This window comes from Sylvia atricapilla, chromosome 1, assembly GCF_009819655.1.
Source record: "Sylvia atricapilla isolate bSylAtr1 chromosome 1, bSylAtr1.pri, whole genome shotgun sequence".
Taxonomy (NCBI): domain Eukaryota; kingdom Metazoa; phylum Chordata; class Aves; order Passeriformes; family Sylviidae; genus Sylvia; species Sylvia atricapilla.
The window spans coordinates 45023691-45044085 of NC_089140.1; the positions used below are offsets into that span (position 1 = coordinate 45023691).

The 20395-nt window shown below is 34.1% G+C and overlaps 1 protein-coding gene across 1 annotated transcript in view; it reads left to right on the top strand.

The window, feature by feature from the left end:
* The window catches only part of ULK4 (unc-51 like kinase 4), a 211895-nt gene that overhangs the window by 1920 nt on the left and 189580 nt on the right, over positions 1-20395 (top strand). The window contains exons 2-14 of the mRNA XM_066321372.1: positions 529-628; positions 3382-3521; positions 5401-5560; positions 7084-7185; positions 8507-8590; positions 9235-9310; positions 9959-10054; positions 11801-11925; positions 12053-12122; positions 14408-14507; positions 14953-15057; positions 17113-17173; positions 18970-19151. Coding sequence (XP_066177469.1) covers positions 529-628; positions 3382-3521; positions 5401-5560; positions 7084-7185; positions 8507-8590; positions 9235-9310; positions 9959-10054; positions 11801-11925; positions 12053-12122; positions 14408-14507; positions 14953-15057; positions 17113-17173; positions 18970-19151 — 1401 coding nt within the window. The remainder of the gene's footprint in view (positions 1-528; positions 629-3381; positions 3522-5400; positions 5561-7083; positions 7186-8506; positions 8591-9234; positions 9311-9958; positions 10055-11800; positions 11926-12052; positions 12123-14407; positions 14508-14952; positions 15058-17112; positions 17174-18969; positions 19152-20395) is intronic.

Genomic DNA, 20395 nt, shown 5'->3' on the forward strand with positions numbered 1-20395 from the left:
AGAGGCTTCTGTAGAGATCAGGTCATGCAGGTGCTGTAGAAATGCAGATTTTCAGGGCCTCTTGAATGGTTTTCCTTGTCTGATAAGATTAAAAATGATGGAAAAGTTTATTTTCACTTCCTCTTGCTGTATTATCTGTCATTAGTATTCTTATTGAAAAAAAAAAAAAGTATGAGTGCAAGTTTGACTCCAGATTCTGATTTCCAGTTTGTTATTGTTTTAGTGGTGCAGGAAGGTTAAATAATATTTATAATTTTGAGTTGGGGAACTTAGTGATTTTTTTTTCCTGTATTTTAAAAAACAGGTGAGTTGGGCTGGGTCTGTGAGGAAAGTTACCTTTTCTCAACACACATGTAACACTAAAATATTTGAAGAATAATGTTAGTGCACTAGAGAAGCCAGGAGAACATGTAGTTTATCTAGAGTAGATTGTATTATTTCTTATTCCCATGCCTCAAGTTCATATATATATATATATGTGTGTGTGTGTGTTTCCCCCACTTAAGTATGTTAAAAACTTCGCTCTAGGTTCATCTGACTCGGGGACTCACACATAAGAATATAATGACATTTTATGAATGGTATGAAACAAGCAACAATCTCTGGCTTGTAGTGGAATTATGCACAGGTAAGATAAGCTGTAGAGGTAAACATTTGCAGTTGAGTATTTATGAGAGATTTCTTACAGCTTCTTTACAACAAATGCTTAGATCTTTGAAAAAAGCATTAATTATCTGATTATTAACTTAAGAATCCGGTTCATACAGAAATGATTTTACTCTTGAAAGCATTTTTAGAAATCAATTGAAATCATGCTTCTCCTCCGCTTCACTGTATGTGTCTTTGAAAAGTTAGTTGAATTACATAATGTTGGTTTTAAGGGCTGAAGAGAGAAGGCCAGTCAGGGACCATAAAAGCAAATTATGAGTAGTCAGAAGGTAGCTCAGTAAAAATTACTTGAGGAGTCTTCTAAGGACTGGCAGTTTTACCATTCTCTTTTCAAAGGCATCAAGGAGCAAATCAAGTTATAATGTACTAATGACTTAATATTGTTCATATTAATCTTTAGTCAAAGGGCAATTCAGCAGCTAAAGTGAATTATTTAAATATTTTTTCCTATTCAGTATAAGTATTTTGACTTTCACTTTAAAATCATGATTTGGAAACTCTGAGAACCCAGAACTACATTGAGTGATTCACTTAGTTTTGATAATTTCTTATCAATCTGTTAAAGGAATTTTCTGAAGCTTTCTTTAATTGTGGTGACTGCATATTTTAAACTTCCTCCATATGGAAAGGAAAGAAAAGAAAGGTAATATGCACATGATGCATGCTAAAATTTTGGTGTCTGGAGTTTGTTTAATGGTAAAAGTCCATGTTATACCCAGCCTTTTTATTTTCCAGAATTCTGTTTGAAAAATTACTGAAAAAGAGAACTTCCAAGTTCTGAGAAAAAAAGTCAGATCATTCTTTCAGTGATTAAAAGTGATTTTAATGAGACATATGGGGACTTTGTTCTACTTGCTTAGTCTAACTTTGGGGTATATATTTAAGTTATTAGACAGGCAGCCTTTTATTATGGAATAACTATCAGGTGTTTTACCTTAAAGTTTTATAATTTGCTGCAAAGATGAGTGTCTTGGACCTAACTTATATATAGAATAGGATGTAGATTTCTTCTTAATTTTGTTTAAGAATTTTAAAATGCTTTTGAAATATGGAGGATTTCTCTCACTTGTCTCAAAGATAGTTTCTGTTATCAGATACAAAATATTTCTGTGTTGCTGGTTTCACTACTTTTCTCCTTTGTGTGTTTGGCCATATTATGAAATTATTTTATGTGTACTCTTCTAAATTACATTATAAAGAACAGTAATTACATGTGATGGAAAATTCTTTACTATAGCTCTGTAGTATGGGCTTGGTTTTAAAGGAATGACTGATTCAATAACCAGCACAAAAAGGCTTAGAAATAAAATAATTTTAAGATTCAGCAGTGCTGAATGATTGGAAGAGTACTGTAATGAGAGACCCTCTGAAAGAAATGGCTGATCAAAGGGAAAAAAATTCGGGAAAATCTACTGTGTGATTTGGAATAAAAGATCTAGTATCCATTTCTTTGAAAAGCTTTTCTAATCCCTCTTTCATTCAGGGTCTTAAATTTGTGGGGTTTTTTTTGTTTGTTCGAGGTTTGTTGTTGTTGTGTTTTGTTTTTTATCAGCATGATTTGGCTAGGATATAAGTAACAGATAGCCCAGGAAACCTGTAGATAACTCATGGCATGCAGACTGTGGTCTCAGGCAAACATTTGATGCAGGATTAGTAAAGGACTAAATGGGGCTGCGAAAAGGGATTTGGGGCAAGATGGGAATGTGGAGCTCAGAATAGGGGATTGGGATAGGAAGAAAGAGAAAGAATGAGCATTGAACTTGTGGGAAATGAGATTGAAAGAAATTTAAGTCCCATGAATATTTAGGATGGGAATGACTCAAATGGGATGAGTCTGATGAAATCTATGAGAATCACTGGGTAATGAAGAAGTAGGTGATGGGGGAGGAAGAGAAGTGTTTTTAAGGATAAAGAAGCAGTAACAGCTAGTGGGAAGAAGTGTAGAGATTGAGTGTGAAGCCCAGTGAAGAATACAGGAGATAGAGGATATATATATGAGGGTTATTTGGAGGGCTTTTTAAGTGTAATCTGATCAGAAACAAAAGAGGGGTTGGTTGGAACTTAATGGAGAAGGAGAGCGGTGATTTTGGAAGGACAGAGAAGGGTCTTATGTTAGTATGAGAAGTCCAAAGAGCTGTGATTAGGACTTAATGGTAAATGAAGCTGGGATTTGTGTGAGAAACCTAGAAAGTGAAATACAGTAAAATAGTTTCTCTTTTGGTCATAGTTGACCTCAGACTGTAGCACAGTTTTACTATTTCTGTCGTCTCTGAATTCAGTGGAAAATGGCCTGCCATTAGTTTTAGCAATTGTTCACAGAAGTTATAGCCTGCTGTTGGTATTATTAATTCTTTTAACTTGTGCGGCAGGAATCTGGTTAAGGAATTTTAATAAAAACTTGGGGTACTATTACACTGTGAAATGACACAATTTCTGGGTTTCTTTTTTCCCTTTTGTTTCCTTTGTAAAATAATATTGAAGTAATTCTGAAGTCATGCAGTCAGTTTTATTCCAGATAAAATTAAGATTTTGTCACAGTATTTAAAATATTTTTTGTACATCTTAGTTTTTGTAACTATTAGATTTTAAGAAATATTTTTAATATCCACTGACACTGGTTTTTGATTGACATCTTTTGAAGAAATTTATGCAATTGGGCATTACTTCTGTGACCTCTTCTTTGTGTTCACTTCCTGACTATGTGTATTCCAGGTGGTTCTCTAGAATCTGTCATTGCTCAGGATGAATGTTTACCAGAAGACGTGGTGAGAGAATTTGGTGTTGAGCTGGTCACTGGTTTATACCATATTCATAAGCATGGAATCATCTATTGTGAATTGAAGCCTGGAAAGGTGAGGAGCGGTATTATATGTAGGGACATTACTGTGCCTATAATAACTGGATATTATTTCTCTTGCCATCAGCATTTATTTTATTTGTATTTTACCATTTGGAAGAAGCTTACCTCAGCTGTGAGGTCAGTTGAGTTTTGTAATATATGTGAAGACAATCAGAGACAAGTCTGTAGCTTGAATGTTTTATGATATAATTGATTTCTTGGTGTATATCTGATGTATCGTGATATATTCTTTTTGATTTGGTGTATTGGTTTAATTTAATGAAAGATTTTACTTCTCTGTCTTTAGACACATATATTTATTATTATTCTATAATGCTGCAGAATATTTTGCAGTCATAGAAAATGCTAATGAGGGAGTAAAGTTAACTCCTCTCTAATAATAACCTTTTCTATTGTTTGCACATACCATGGAAATTATCATCTTATTCCTGTATAAAAATACAAGTCTTTATTTAGTTTCTCAATTTGTGTATGTGTGTGTAATTTAATGCAGAGGTTTGCCAAAGTCTGTGTATGTTTTTAATTCATGTAGTCACCAGAATATGACTATAATAAAACATTTTTTCGTAACAGCAGTTGGTTTTCACCTTGATTTATAAGTGATCAAGTTGCCATTCTCTGAATCTTTGGTAAAATCGTCCACAATTCTTCTCAGTTCCTGTCATTTGTGGACCCAAAAGCACTAAAAATACATGGGTAAAGCATAGTGTAGATGACTCACTAGTCTTCCAAAGAAGAATGTTGCTGTAAAATAAAGTAAACAGAAAGTAAAACAGAAAGGAAAATGTTAAGGTTTCTGTGCCCCACCCCCTGCTTCTGGCTGAACGGGCTATTTCTCCAAACAAGGTTTTTGGGATTATGAAGTTTTTAGTTGCAAGCATAAGCAGTGACTGGCCAGAGGAAACTCACCATCATCAGACAAATCTGTGGAAGTTTCTGCTACATAAAATGAGAGAAATTCCTTTTTATTTTTTCCTCAGTTGAAGCCCTGTTTGGTTTTACTAGACTTTTATTTTCCTATGCAGTTTTACTCTAGTCTAACTTTCTTCTCTCTAGTAACATCATTGTTTATTAGATTTAAGGAGTAAACAAAAGTGCACATTGAACCTCTTCAGGGTTCTATTTGGGTTGTTTTGGTTGTAAGAAAAAAGACACTATTTGTAGGAGAAGGGAATACAGGTGACCTCACCCCTGATTAGTAACAGCTGTGTTAATTAACCAATACAGCCTTGCCCCACTGAGTAACAGCTGTATCCTATAGGGATGAGTGAGATAAGAGAGGGGGTGAGTTGGTAAGGCCAGGATCATTTTGGAGGGGGAATCTTGATGGACATGAAGGGGAGAATCATGTAGCAGGATCCTGGGGAGAAAGAATGACTGCTGTGAGGTCAGTCTGGGTCTGCAGTCAGAGCCTGTTGATGGAACCTGCAGCCATAGTCTAACTGGGTAAAAGCCTGCAGTCAGAGTCTGCAAACTGACACCTGCAGTCATACTTCAGCAGGAAATAACCAGCAGTCAGAAGCTGCAAGGGAAACCTACAGTAGGAACTTGCTGCAGCCAGAGTTGGTGAATAGTTGGAGTTAAGATGACTAAGCTTGAAGAGGAATAAACGAGGACCCTTTTTATGCTGTGTTTAACAAAGAGTCTGTGCCTTGACTCATTTTACCTTCTAATAAGACAGCTGCTGCAACAAGTATTGCCATTGACCTAAAAGAAAAACTTCCAGTGTTTTTAGTCATAGTGATCCTCTCTATGTACTTAAAGGGTTCGAGATTGTAGTTATTTTTATAATGAGTTATTTCCCATTTTGTGTTGGAAATTTCAGTTTTAGTATATTATACTAGCATACTGAATTTTGTTTATTCTAATAGATTCTACTGGAAGGGTCTGGCACGCTGAAATTTGGTAGTTTTTGCTGGGCTAGAGCAGATGGTGAAGACTTAGAAAAAGTTTTTGCTTTAGCTGGAGCTGAAGAAGGTGAAGATATTAATGAAAGCACTCTGCCAAGATATTCTAAAAATACAGTTCAAGGTATGAGATTTTTACTAGACATAATTAACTTACACCAAAGAGATAGAATGAAAGCTGGAATATTGTGATTGTGATAAAAAAAATGATTTAGGATTAATCCTGTTTTGTCTTGGAAAAAAATTGAGCTATGGAATTATTTACAAACTTTTAAAAAGTTTGTACTGCAGGTGTTCTCTGTGAGGACTGGAAGTGTGTTCCATTAAGTTAATGTTAAAAGTGTACAGAAAATTTGGGAAGTACTACACAGAACTACTGGGCACTGCCCTGCTGTACTTTCAGTGTCTTTCTTGATCCATGTGGTCTAGGTTATTTCTAGTTTGAGGTTAACTCTTCCACTATGTTAAGGAATGATAACTTCATTTTCAAGTCTGAAATGGCTTCAGTTTCAACAGGTAGATCCATATAAATGCAGTCGGCTGCAAATACTGTGTTTTTTTCTTCATTGAATAGAAAAAATTCAGAAACTTGTTTTTAATCTTCTGAATCTTTTATTAGTCATTATTTTGGAACATGTTGCAGACCTCTTTCCAAGATAATGATGTCTCATATATCAGTTACTTTTATCAGGAACAATGGAATTCTTGGTAATATTTTATGGCAACAAAGAGAGCTCTCCTTGCTGTCCTTCTGAAAGTCCACACTGGAAATACTAAGACCAAGATCAGGTCTTTATTCAGGAAGAAATAGCGATCTAATCTCTTTCCTGTTGCTCTTCAGAAATGTTTTGATATGTATGGTAATGTCCTGTTGTCACTTAAAAAAATAAAACCCAACATGAAAAGAGCCCAAAATAAACTTTTTAAGGGACTATGGAATTGGCACTTTCACTGAGTTAGTGTCATTTTGTTTTGAGGTTTTTGAAAACTGATGGAAACTACTGTAGAAATAGGAACTGTGTATTTTATTCCTGTATAAAACAAAAGAGATTTGTGAATAAGCTGCTATAATTTGATATGTGGTGTTTTCATAGAGTTTTAGTGGGAAAAGAGCCATAACTGTTTAGATGAGTGATTTCACTGGCTAGCTACCTTGTTTTTTTGTGGCAGAGCTTTCTAAATTCGTGAAGGTTTATTTCTTGGGATAGCTTTAAAAAAAGAAATCCCAAATCTGATGTAATATAATTGTTTCTGTTGCTTGCATGAGAATAGTTTAGTGTTCTGTTCAAATTGCTTTGCTCTGAAACCTGTTAAAGCAAATCAAAACATTCTTTGCATTAATCAATGTGTTCGGAAAGTGCAGCACAAGTCAGTTTGATGACAGAAGTTAAATGAACAACAAAGTAGCATATCTACATTGTAGAGGAGATATATGCAACAAAGTAGCAAAATCCTACATAATCCAGTTAAAGTACAGGAGAGAAGTTTCTTTGAAACTGCTTCTATATGCTAGTTCAGTTTTCCTCTACATTGAGTGAAGATAATCTATAACTTGGTGAAGTTTGGAGACAAAGTTTGAGGCGTAGAAAAGGATGAATGTGAAATGAATAATCGAAGTGCATTAATTATATATTCTGCATTTTGTAGGCCTCCCGTTATACACAGCTCCTGAAGTAATAAAGGGAGACAATTTCTGCAGAGCCAGTGATCTGTGGTCCCTGGGATGTTTACTTTATGAAATGTTCACAGGTTGTAAGTTTGTATATCTATTTAATATCTGTGATAATGGAGAGATAGATCATAGTCTGAGTGAATTCTTGTGAGCTTCCTAGGGAGGTTAGGATGTAGAAAAACTAGACAGGTCTTGAATATTTCTTAAAGAACATACTAACTGTGCTTAAAAAAAAAACCAAAAAAAAGTGTTTTTATCCAATAATCAGGTGAAACAATACTGTTAAGTGGTCCTATTGACAACAATGCTAACCAATGTGTAGAGTTTAAATGCTATTATTTGAAATTATGGAAGCCCTCAAATTCTGACAGTACAGTGTTTTTAATCTCTGTAGGGGTGCATTTCCCACACCCAGCAAGTGTTTTCCACATAGGGAAAAGTTTAAGACTCACCCGTTAAGGTAAAGAACCCAGAAACTTGGATACCCTCCTGACAAGGGTTGGCTCAGTGCCAGTAGTGAAGCATCTATTGGATCTTGTCTCTGTGCTTCAAACTCTTTATCTCTCTCTATTGGCTGCAAGCCAGGTTATCCCTCCTAAAACATTCAGTATTTGGGAAGGGGCACTAAAGGAAGTAGGGGCTATTTGGGGTGTTTTAGCAAGGTGTTAAAAGTTTCTCAGACACTTGTGTGTGGCTTTTTCATTTGTTTTCTGTAATGTTTGTTATTTGGATATTTTTCCTCATTAAACCTTACGATTTACAGAAGACCTCTGACGATCAGTCTTGCTCAAATTCATTATAGCCAGTTCTCTACGAAGGCTGAATCCTCAGAGATTGCTGCATTAGCACATTGCTCATTAGACTTGGGCCACATGTTAACCTGTATCAAATCTCCTTGATATTAAACTCTGTCCAGTATTTTAACCTCTGAAAGAGAAAACTGCCTCACTATTGTAAAACGAGAGTAATTTGGTTCCCTGCACATAAAGTACTCATTAACTTCAGCTAGAAGGAAGCTTCATCACAGGGAATTACAGTGCAGCCTTCTTAAACCTTAAGCAAAACACTGATATGTTGGATCAACATAGTAACAGAGATACGGAGATTTCTGCCTTTACATGTTGTCTTAGTTCTGATTCATACAGTGCTAGCATGGTTGTGTCCCTCAAGGCATCTTTAATGCCTTTTCTGTCCATGGTTTCTTTTGCTGTTCATGATGAAAGAGTTTAATCCAAGATTTGGAATTTAAATTGAAAAGAAATCTTGATAAGTAGTATTCAGACTGAGATTGTTTATGTCTTTGGATGCTTTCTCAGGAAAATGAGTTAATGATAAATCATTGCACCTTACAACCATTTTGAAGTTTACCTAATCTGTGGAATACTCTTCTGTTTGTAGGAAAGCCACCATTCTTGTCGGAAAGCCGTTCTGAATTAATTGAAAAGATTTTATCTGAAGATCCGCTGAGACCAGGACCAGAGGGTAGGGTTCTGTTATTCTTTAATGGATCGAATCACGGTAATACTTACAAAGTTAAACCTTTGGTTTTCCCTTTTTTTCCTGCGGCTGGTTGCAGGAATCAGTTAGTTGTCCAACATGAATGTTTGCAATGCCATTATCACTAACAGTGATAATTCCGTTAGTGATGAATGCTTGTTTCTGTTTTGACAGAGACATTTATAATTTACTTTTAATTGTTAACCCTAAATCTACCTACAGAAGTGGAATTGTTGGTCTTGGTCATTCTGGGCATCAGTGTTTTTCACAGAGTTCCTTATGCATTGCTGCCTCTTTTTCAATTTAAGCAGATTTTGCCTCTACTTAATTTCTTCCTGGTGGCTATCCAATAACTGGGGGTGCTTTTTTATTTAAGTTATAAATTTAAAAAAAAAATCAGCTTGATGACAGAGCTTTAGTAGTTTGCTTGTTTTTGAGGTTTTTTTTGAGGATTCTTTGAAATGCGAAGAGTGTGTATTTAAGGTTCTTTATACCTTGAGATTTGTTTTCAGATGAAATTACTGTCAAGCAAGTTTTTTTAGCATGATCTCTAAATAATAGTGTGTTTTACATAGGGTGATGATTGTTTTTGCTGTCCAATATTGATCTTAAAGTGCTTCTTTGTACAGGTTCTGCTTCTCACAAACCTTCTGCTGAGTTCATCAGTTTGCTTGATGGGTTACTTCAAAAGGATCCTCAGAAAAGGTAAACTGCCTAATCCGTGACAGCTGCTCATATTGTCACTTCTGGTGAAAATAGTTATTATGATACTGTATGTATAGTATTTTGTACGTGACAAAGAATGCAAAAAAAAAATTCATCCCTCAAATAAAAGAGCAAATTGAGAGTTCTGCTCTGAGAGAGAGCTTTTTCTTAGATGAAAATATATAGATTTAATGTTTTCAATGAGTGCATTTTTTTTGTTTGTTTGTTTTTGTGCGTGGTGCTAAGTGGATAACTTTGTAACAGAATGATAGGCAGTTTAGATTGGATGGCTTTGCTTTTCCAGAGCAATGGAACATGTATTTTATTAGGCTTTAACTTAAACTTGGTGCAGTTCCATAGCTAAATAATTTAGGGCTATAAGTTATAGGGTATGTCAGATAATTTACATGTGGGATTGATTCAGCAGTTTACTTCCTTCTTATTCTCATACCTGCATTGTGTGAATTTTTCATTCTGATTTAAGGCAAAAAGTTTGTCCTGTAAGAGAACTTGCTTGTTGTCCAAATAAAAGCAAACAACAGGATTAACTGCTCTGTAGTGTCACAGAGTTCAAAACCTAGTCTGTTATGTCTCTGTGGAGTTGTACTTAGCCACTGCTTTTACAGTTTACTTGTTGCTTTTCCAAAGGCTGAATTGGACAGACCTATTGCAGCATCCGTTCTGGAAAGGATCTCTTAGCCATTGTGGTGGTGAATCTGCAGACAGGCAGGGCACAAGCTTGAGGTACTGAATGTTCAAGGAAGATTTCTTTTAGTAAATACAAGCAAAGATAAAAAATATTTTATTGTCTGTAAATTTTATAATTTTTTAACTTTTCTTAGAATTTTCATGAATTAATGAATCAAGTTTTATCCCTTTCAGTGGGCGGTTTGGATGTTTAGGAATTTTATTATCCTATTAGTGTATTGCACTGTCCATTCACTTTCAACAAACTCCTTCCTGCTGGCTATGAAATATGTTGAAATTGACCTCTGAGCTTAATGCTCTCATTTTTATTTATTTGTTTACATTTTATGTAATATTTTGTGGATCTGACTTAAATTTTTTTTAAAGCTTTTGTAGACTCTTATAAATATGGGTCAGTTTTATCTTTAGTAGTTTTTTTTTGTTTGTATGCATTAGGCTTAGAGCCTCACAAAGCCTATCAGTGCAGCATGTTTCCTGTGGTTCAGCCTTATAATCTTGCAAATGCAGCTGACCCATATTCTTTGCTTATGACATGATGCATTAATCTAAAAGTAGGGTTTTTTTTTCTAAATTTTTAATACTCTACACTGCTATATATATATATAAAAGCCCCAACCTTTTGTGAAAATAGTTTATGTATTAAAAAGTTAGTTTTCTTCTGAACTCCTGTTACCTTGCTGGTTTTTGTGTTTCTAATTTTGAATGAGGACATTTAGCATGATTTTTTTTTTGTTAGTTTGTTCTAAATATGTGAAAGATACTTCAGGTTCCAATCTGGGGAACTACTGTCAAAATAGTTTTAAAATGCAGGATGTTTTTGTCATATCTACTTTTCTCATGTTTATTAATACCTCTTTCTGATACCAGTGCTGCAGTATTTTTGTTATTAATATTTCTTCTTGTTTGAGATACAAGTCTTAGTCTTCTAATATTGTTGTTTTCACCTGCAATAAAAAGTTAATATTTAAAGTTTATACTGTGAATTAAGATTTTATTCAAGGCTTTAACAAGAATTACATCAACATCCTGATAGTGCTAATTCTGGGTAATTCTCAGAAACCAGAGGAACCTTAATTTGCTACAAGATACTGGGCCATTTGGCCATACTCTTGAGGTTCTTCTAACACCTCTGAAATATCTGCTGATGTATGCGCTAAATGACAAATATGACAAATGTAGAACATTAGCTTGATATGCAAAGGAAGCACAATACTCTCTTTTCCAACTGTGTGTCTCATGTATCTATTTTCTTCACAGTGTGGGTTGGATTAGCATTTGATATCCTGGAGAGTCTTCATTAAGGTTTTATGACCCAGTTTCATGTGAATAATATAAGGATGTGTTAAATGCCCAAACAACCAGAATCAATAAAATTGCATTCAAGGGTAACATGTAAATCATTAGACACACAAAAATTTGGTTTTAATCTAGGTTTCAGATTTCATTATTAGACACAGGTTTGTTGTGAATTTTTGCTGTTAACATTAAAATGTAATGCTTTTAGTATCTCTTGTATTATGGGGCAATGATTTAACTTTTTAATGTCTTTAAGTTCTAGTGATAGAATTTTAATATTCTCCAAATTATTTGTTGTAAACTTATTTTTCATCATTGCCATTACCAATACAAAAATATATGTAACACGTATTTAAAGAGTCTATTGTTCTGGAGAATGACAGCTAAGGTGTACGCTAACAATTACAACAAATAATGGATATGAATTTTTTTAATAATCCATCCTTTTTTAAAAAAAATCTGTAATTGCTGTCATTTATTAAACAGTAGAGAAGACACAGAGTCATCAGTTTCTTGGAGTGCCAAAGAGTCAGTGGATGATCATAAAAGTCTAGATAACCTGTCATCCTCAAGGGCAGATCTCAAACTACCAAGCAATTCTTTCAACATAGGTAATGTTGCTCATGATGATGGGTTGTTTTTTTTCAGTTATTTTATCAATCCTACCAACATATTTACTCCCTATGTTTTATTTGATTTTTAACCTCTGAATGCAAGTTCATGTTCTCTTTTTGTTAGAAACTCAGACTGAATTGCGCCCCAAAAATGTAGTTGATGGTGAATCAAATGAATCCATATTTCTTCTCAGGTATGGAAACCTCCTTGTAATCCTGTATGTTTGGTGTTGGCGTTTTTTTCCACTGTCTCTTCAAACATTTTGTTATTATGACTGTGACACTGTGTGTGCGTCTCCTTTTAAACTTTCTATAACCAGTTAATAAATATTAAAATATATTTGAAGAGGTGTGAAAGCAGTGTGTGTAGTTAAAGCTTATATGGCTTTAGTACTCTCATTTTTGAAAGTGAACTTTTGATTACTTAACTGTCTAAAGCAAAAGCTCTGATCTAAAATTTTAGATCTTTCTGTCTTACTTCATGTGTATAAGAATAGGCTTGGAGTACGATTACTTTAAATACACAAGAATAAGCATTCAGCATGTGATCTGTTAAGGAATTCTGCCTGCAACTTTTCATCACAAGGTATAGGTAATTGTCTATTAAGTACCACATGGGTATTAAGTAAAAAAGTAGTAATTGATTTAATACTGATTTGTTTTAGTTGAGGCCTGATTATGAAACTTTGTACTAGATTGCAAAACAAGAAGAGTGTCTAGTGGCATAGTTATCTTATCAACATCAAGCAGAAATGTTCCAATTTGGAAATGCTCGAAGTTTCTTGCATAGCCTGAAATAGTATCATGTTGTACATGATACTGTGTACAAAAGTTAGTTCGTTTTAATAAGGTATTAATTTTCATCTCACTTATAACTTCTATCATCACAGCTGAACACGTTATTAATAATTTCAAATAACATTTGATTTAGCAAGCTGCTCAAAAGGAAGGCTACCATGATATTAAAAATGTTATAACATGGAATACAAATAATTTTTTAGTCATGTAATTTATTTATAAGTACATTAATTTAAATACAAAATTTGAAGTGCAATGCAAACAATTTAAGAAATCTACTCTAAAATTCTTTGCTTCAGTGATATAACTTCTGAATGGAATGTATGTGATGTCTAGTGAAGTATTATAACATTGAAGTGAAAGAAACTTGCTTACCTGGCACTTAGCACCAGAATTTTATTAGCTGGTGGAGTGGTTAATTAGCTTTTAACAGCAGTTGCTTCTTCTACTTGTGGAAATGGAATAGATCTCATTGATTTTTAACTAGTTAAATTCAGCAATCTCTTGTCTTGTTTTAAACTGAGAAACCATCTGAGAACTGAAAAAATAGGTGGTATTGCTTGTATCTCAAACATCTATGAAAGCAAATTAGTTGAATTAATCAAAAAATATCTATTTAACCAATCTACATGTTTAGAAGCATGGGTCAACTTAGAATCATTTGTCCAGCCTCCTACCTAGAAATCATAGGATTTTTTTTTTTTCGTTGAGGAGCTAAAATTCCAAGCACATCCTGATACGTGTTTGTACCATAAGAATTAGGGTATTTCCTGTATTTTTTGTAGATAATGTTTTGGCATTCCTTCATTGTGCCCTTTAAATTTCTGTTGAAAATCGATGGAAGATGAGAACAGTTATGTTAGTCTTTTGATCATTGATTTCCTGAGTGTCTTTTGTTTGGTGTTTGTACTTTTAGTTCAGTTATTTTTTCTAAACAAAACTGATTTGCAACTAAATGTGCCTATTACTTTCTGCTAATCAAGAAAATGTGTTCATTTGAAGTTGTTGATTTAACTAGTTTCCTGGCCTGCCAATTATGGTAATTCTGAAGTTGATTTTAAATGTTTTGATTTTAAATTATTGTGTACTATGAACCCCAAGTTCACTAGCAGCATTATGACAATTGCAACTTGGTGGTATTCTAGTCTCTTTCTTCATTTTCTAATTAGTAGACAGGATTAAAAAAAAAAAAAAAGAAAAGGTAAACCCAGTTCACAATGATACACAAAGATTAGGAAGTTTTAAATTCCCATTACTTAGTCAAAGCTTGGCATCAGAAGAGAATAACATAAAATAAATTGCAATTTTTTGTCAAGTTCATTTGCTTTGTATATTTTTTGTTTTTAGGAGTTAAGATAATGATGGTTTAGCCTCCAGTATGTAGAGTCATTATGGCTGAGAAAATAATCAAATTACCTTCATTTAATAATTGTAGCAAAATACCATCTTCCCATTTGTAACGGCCAAAGAAATCCTAAAATCGGCAGAACATATTGAAAGGCAGAAAATTTATGTTTAGTTAATGGATCAGGCAGAACGTAGTGTAATTTATGTTTGTCAGCTTTGAAAATTTGCTGTGTAGGACAAAACTTTCAAAAGAGCATCAAAAACTAGTTTGCAATGAAACTTTATCTGTAGTCTTTATTGGTTTTTAATTATTTCTTTCTTCATTTTGCTAAAGTTCTCGTCCCACGCCTAGAACTACCTCTGCAGTAGAAGTATGTGATGCTGCTACCATCCCAATCAAAAATCCTTCACAAGGAGATTCGTGCATGAAAAAAGTGAGTAAAAAGTTTATATTGAAGGATGATGGTATCTCTACAGTTAGGATATTAGCCTGAAGCCTGTGGCAAAGTTAACTTTCTTTTTCGTCCTTCCATAATTGAGTGTGCAAGTCATTTAGAAAAAAATTTGCAGAACTTCAGATGTAGGAGTTAAGAAAGATTCTTAGTCTTCTTTCTTTTGCCCTAGTCCGTAAAAGACAAGTTAAGAGTTTTTCTTCGCAATTTACGTTTTGACCTAATGCTTTTTCTCCCAAAATGTTTCTCTCACTGTAATTTTTAGTTAGTCCTGTCTGCTATTACATAAATAAAAAGCAAGTTAGAATATGTTTCCATGGCCAGACTGCTTGGTATAATGGTGAAATGAAATATTTTGTGAATAAACATGAATTAACTCTTTTTTGGTACAAAACAGTTCTTTAAAAAAATCTTGTTCTTGTTCTAGGCTGAAAATGTGTGCTCAAGTCAGCAGGATATTGAGTCAAAATTGAAGGAGCTCATTTACACTGAATCTGATCTTATAGTGACATCAATCATTGACAATCCAAAGGTATAACAAAAATTAATAAAAAATTCAGGAACTTATGGTTTAGGCTATTTTTGCAGATAAATGTTTAATCAGGGTGAAACTGCTTTCCTGTATTTTTTAGTTCTCATTTTAAAGCAGTTCCACCCAGTTATCTGGCAAGCTCTCATGCAATTTTTTGGCCGTCTTTATAATTCTATTGTGTTGCTAATTTGGAGGAATGAGTTATTTTGGGATTGAATAATAATACTAAATAATATCTTACAAGAAATACAAGTGACTAAATGCTGTGTTCAGTGCTTTTGTAGATTTGTTTTCTGATAACTTTGATTTCTGATAGCTTTGATATGTGTTACTTAAGTGAACACAAAACTTTGGTTTGTTATACTCAAAACAAAGCCATCTATGAACCTTTCTACATTAGGAGTTAGACTTCTACTGAATAACATTTGTTACTCTTTAGACTTCAACTGTGATAATGTTTCTATTCTGTCACATGGATTCTAATGTGCTAACAGTTTGAGTCTCCTGAGCAGGGAATTCACACTTAAGTTTGACAGTAAGAGCGAACCAAAAAAGAATCAATGCTCTGCACAGGAATGACAATGTCAAGTGCATTTATAGGCAGATGTGTTGGTAGAAAGAACGACAGGCAAGAGCCCCTTTAGTCTTTTTGTTTTTGTGCCAGAAAAAGTGTAGCAGTCTTAGCAACTTGACTCAGTAAATTGCTGATGTGGGGAATGCAAGATTTTTTTTTGTTGGAAGTGAGAATCAAAACTCATTAGGAATGTGTTACAGCTTTTAGTTGCTGTGTTGCTTTAGAATTAACAATTCCTTTGGTTTGTTTTAATAGATTTCTTAACACTTTCAAAACCAAAAAATCTTACAGCTAGATAAGTAACTACCAAATAATAGTCTTTCAATATGTGTGGGGTGAGAGACATTGTTCCTAGTGGAGACTTTCATAGGTAATTATATGTTTGAATGCTATGACTGTTAATTTCTCAGTTCTGTCTCAGGACTCTCATATAAAGCCTTAGTCCTTCACGGCTTCTCTGCTTACTACAAGAGATGAGATTAGTCTATATGTGTCAGTGAGACAGTGAGAGAGATTAGTCTATATGCACATCAGTGTATGCACCTATCCCTAATCTCCTTACCATGCAATGCCAGACTCAGAATTAATGCAAAATAGCCCACTAAGTTCCAGGGACATGTAATCAGATCACTGCCTGCTTGGTGATGACTCTTTAGTCTGCTTTTCAGACTAAGGCATGATACTGACACCTGGTAAATCTGAAGAGCTTGCAATTTAATCTTCTGGAAAGGGATTTGCTAGATGCTTGCAGAATCTTAAAAGCTGAAGTGTCAGCTTAAATTGTGAAATTTCCCTGTGTTCTGCAGATGTGTGGAATTGAGGAGCTTTTAAAGAAAATATCTCTCTACTTATGCTTAGACTTCATCTGTCTAAGGCTAAATTCCATTATACACTTGCCTTTCTAAAAATTCTTTATTTACTGAAAATCACACTCAAATGCTCAGTTACTGAGCAGTCATCCAATTTTGTGATCTACAAGCAAATTACGGTTTTGCAGGGAAAAAAAGTCCCTATGCCTTATGAATGATTAGCTGTTGATAATATGACTCTTAATATTCTGGAATGGTCTAGTGGATACATGTATTTATTGTATGGGAATGAATTGCTAAATTTTTTCAGGAGTTGTCACCTGCGTAGTTCCTTTCAGTAGCTTTTGAAACCCAAATGCAAGTGTTTTTCTGCATACATGAAAAAATGTAAACTGAAAAAATTCTGTGGTTTTGTAATCCCATTTTAACAAATCACTTAAACGAAAATACTAGCAATATAATTATATTAAAACACGGATTTAAATCTCAGATATTTGCTTGGAAGAAATGCATACCAGAAAACAATGGAAAGTTCCTCAGTAATGAGCTGTAGCATGTATGCCCATCCTGTACAAATTTTGCATCTCTGTATTCTCATGTTCAACTAATTGAGATTTTCAATGTGAGAAATGTATTAAAACTAGTTGTAATGTGTTTGGGTTTTTTTTCCAGATAATAAAGCAAGTACCAGTTAGATTTGACCCAAAAACTTTACATATACCAGCACATTCAGGTATGGATCTGCTGAAGATGATAACAAGTTCTGTATGTGCTGCTGTAACTCACAGCAGTAAGACCTCTTGCCTCCCCTTGTAGATTATACATGGTCACAGTTTCAGAACTCTTCATTTTTCTGAAACTATGTAATATTTTTAGCTAGGCCAATTTTGAGTAGCTTTTTCAAGTACAAACACTTAAACTTTTTTTTTCTGCTTTCTTGAGTTACAAGCGTGTGCTCAAAACTTTTGCTATGAGGCAGTCATCAGTGTTTGGTGGGGGGAAAAACAGCATATGTTTTTCCAACTGAGAGATTTGAACTGACATATTCAACCAAATATATTAAAACTTGACAAATGCAGGTGAGCAAGTGGCAACAGGATCTTAAAATGTGCGGTGTTGCTCAGCTACAATACTGGGCAGCCTTGCCGGTCCCACCTTTACTCATGAAGTGTTATGACACTCATGTCCCAAAAGATAATATGAAGTTGTTTGGGGATTGTTTTTTTTTGTTATTGCTAATTTTCAATGTCTAAAAATATTTCTGAAAACTAAAGTCAGTTCATTGTCATGAGTGTAACATTTCTCCCCCTGGAACATTTCCTCTAGTCTGAAGGAAGATACTGGACTGTGCTTGAAGAGGGATATCAGCCAGATATGTACTCCTTCTAGAATTTACATAGAACTTCTTCCTAGGCATAAGAGTTCATCTTTATTAGTTGAAGAAATTTTATATTTGGAAAGGAGCACAACGTCCCCCAATCTCCCAGTCAAGACTGTAACTGGAAATGTTTTTAATTTGATTCAACCAAAAATGATCAGATTCCACTGCCTAAGGGGAATATTTTATTTCGTATGACATTTAAGTAGTTATCACACTGATGTTCTGATATGTTTAACTGTTGTCAATTATATTTATTTAATATGGAACAGTGTTTTATGTTGTGATGCTTTCAGAGTTGTAGCTTTCTTCTGGACAACTTTCTGATTTTTTTGAAGATACTGAATTTGATGCTGCTTGTCAGTAGTGATTAAAGATAATATGGAAAAAATTCAATGAATACCTGAAAGCCAAACCTGTTTTCAGCTCTACTAACATATATTTGCCTGCATTAGAAGGTGTTGTTACTTAAGTGGTGTAAAATTGGCATACAAGACAGAAAACATGCTTTTAAATAGTCTATACTGGAGCGTATCAGGATGGCAGATAGTTTTGGTAGTTATTTACTCATAACTTGAGTGAATGTATGGCTGCTAGATTGACATTAACTGTTGAGACAGATAAGCAAGTCTGAAAAAAATGTGTTTGTGAGCAGTGGTCAATGAATTGAGCCACAGGATATATGTTAATTGTCCATGTGACTTGATTTCTTTGTGCCCCTTTGGAAGTCATCCATGTCCTGATTTGCTAAGGCTTAGGTAGCTGAGTACCTACTTGTATGAGTGACTATACATATTTTCAGTTTATTTATTGTGAGCAGATTTCACTGATTTTTTTGTTAGGTTTTGCCTCAAATTTACTTACAGGAAACTGCCCTTACTTATTCAGAATTAATATCAAGGATGTAGGAGGTTTGCACTTTGAAAAATGTTTTGAGAGTTTTGTTGCTGAATTTTTATTTCTCTTCTTGCTTCCTTTTTGATTTCTGTAATCCTCAGACATGAATTCTAACATGCTTCTTAATAATTTTAAGTCCTAAAATTATAATTAGATTCAACCTTTGGAACTTACCTATTCATGGTGATGCTACTTTGTTGTGTGTTAAAGCTACATCAATGATCTTTAACTCCTTGTTTTCCTCTTGTGGTTAGTTGAGAAATTGTCAGCTATGAAAGACATGGACTGGAATAACTTCTTGAAAAGAGTGTGTTCCCTGCTTGATTCCAGCGAGAAGAATACAGGAGCAGCACGTTCTAAACTGAACTTACTGTACTATCTGTGCACTTTGGTTGTCCACAAGGAGATTGCAAACAGACTGATTAGCTCTCAGCTTGTAAGTAATAAAGCTTTAATGGAATCACCATGGCTTACATATTTGTCATTGTATTAAAAATCAGCTGCTTTTGGTTATATTTGAAAAATCAGTGGTGTACTCCCAAAAATATGATGTTGATTAAGGTAAAAAAACCTCCAAAAATTCCATGTTGGGTTTTTTAAAAGAGCTGAGGGCAACTAATTCTTTGTCTTTGGTTTCAGATACATTTGCATATAATTTTATTGTATAAGGGAAAATGTTGGGGCAAAAAACTAACCTTTGTGAAGAGTATAAAATAATGTATGATGAAAAAATTAGCCTTTGTAAATCATTAAGTGGCAGCAGATACTGTAAAGAGTTCATATATGAATTGTTAAGTATATTTGGTCATATGTCTGTGAAGAAGAGCAAGAAAGTTTTGTAAACAGGCAGTAAAACGTCTTGTAAACAGGGCTTCAAAGAGTGACCATGCACTCTGAGGAATCTGTTTTGGGGTTTTACATTTCAAAAACCTTTCCCTACCAGACAAAAAATTTTGCTAGTATGTTCTGTAGGGGTTTAACATATTTCTTCAAGTCTTGCATGTGCAGAAGAAAAATTGACTTTTTGCCCCCCTCCCTGCTTATATAAAGGTGTCACAGAAGCTATCCTATGGTAAACACATTTAATTTAATAAATATTTAGTAAACTACTTTACTTTCCTACATTTGTGATAATGTACCTAAGTTAAAAGCTGAGATGTGTTATTGTTGGATATAAGATAGTAAAGACAAAATTGCATTACCAGAAAACTGGATGAAGTGCATTTAGGGTGGAACAGAGGTAGGTCTTATGCTGTAGCATTCTTGTGAAAACCAGAAACTCCATTGCTGGAAGGTGTATTCTATTTTCACTGGAGAATTTGGAGCAGGGAGAGCAATAGTCCAGTAAGTGAATAGCCAAGTAACAGAGCATTTTGGAAATGAGTTAGTAATTATGCAGTTTGGGTCTTAAATGACTGATTATGTATGATAACATCCATTATTCTGGTGTTTGCCAAGTATTTTGATGCAGCCTCAAAGAATCATTTTATGTTTGTTTTGTAATACTATATGTTGATCTCTGTGCTTGTGCAAGAATCAGACCTTTCTCCTCCAAATAGTAGTATTCAGAATGAAAAAAAAAAAATCTTACATTCCAATATTTGTGTAGTAGTTTAGTTTAAGACCAAAATATTAAAAAATACTCTTATTTTTCCATTCAGGCTTTTCTATTTTTTAATT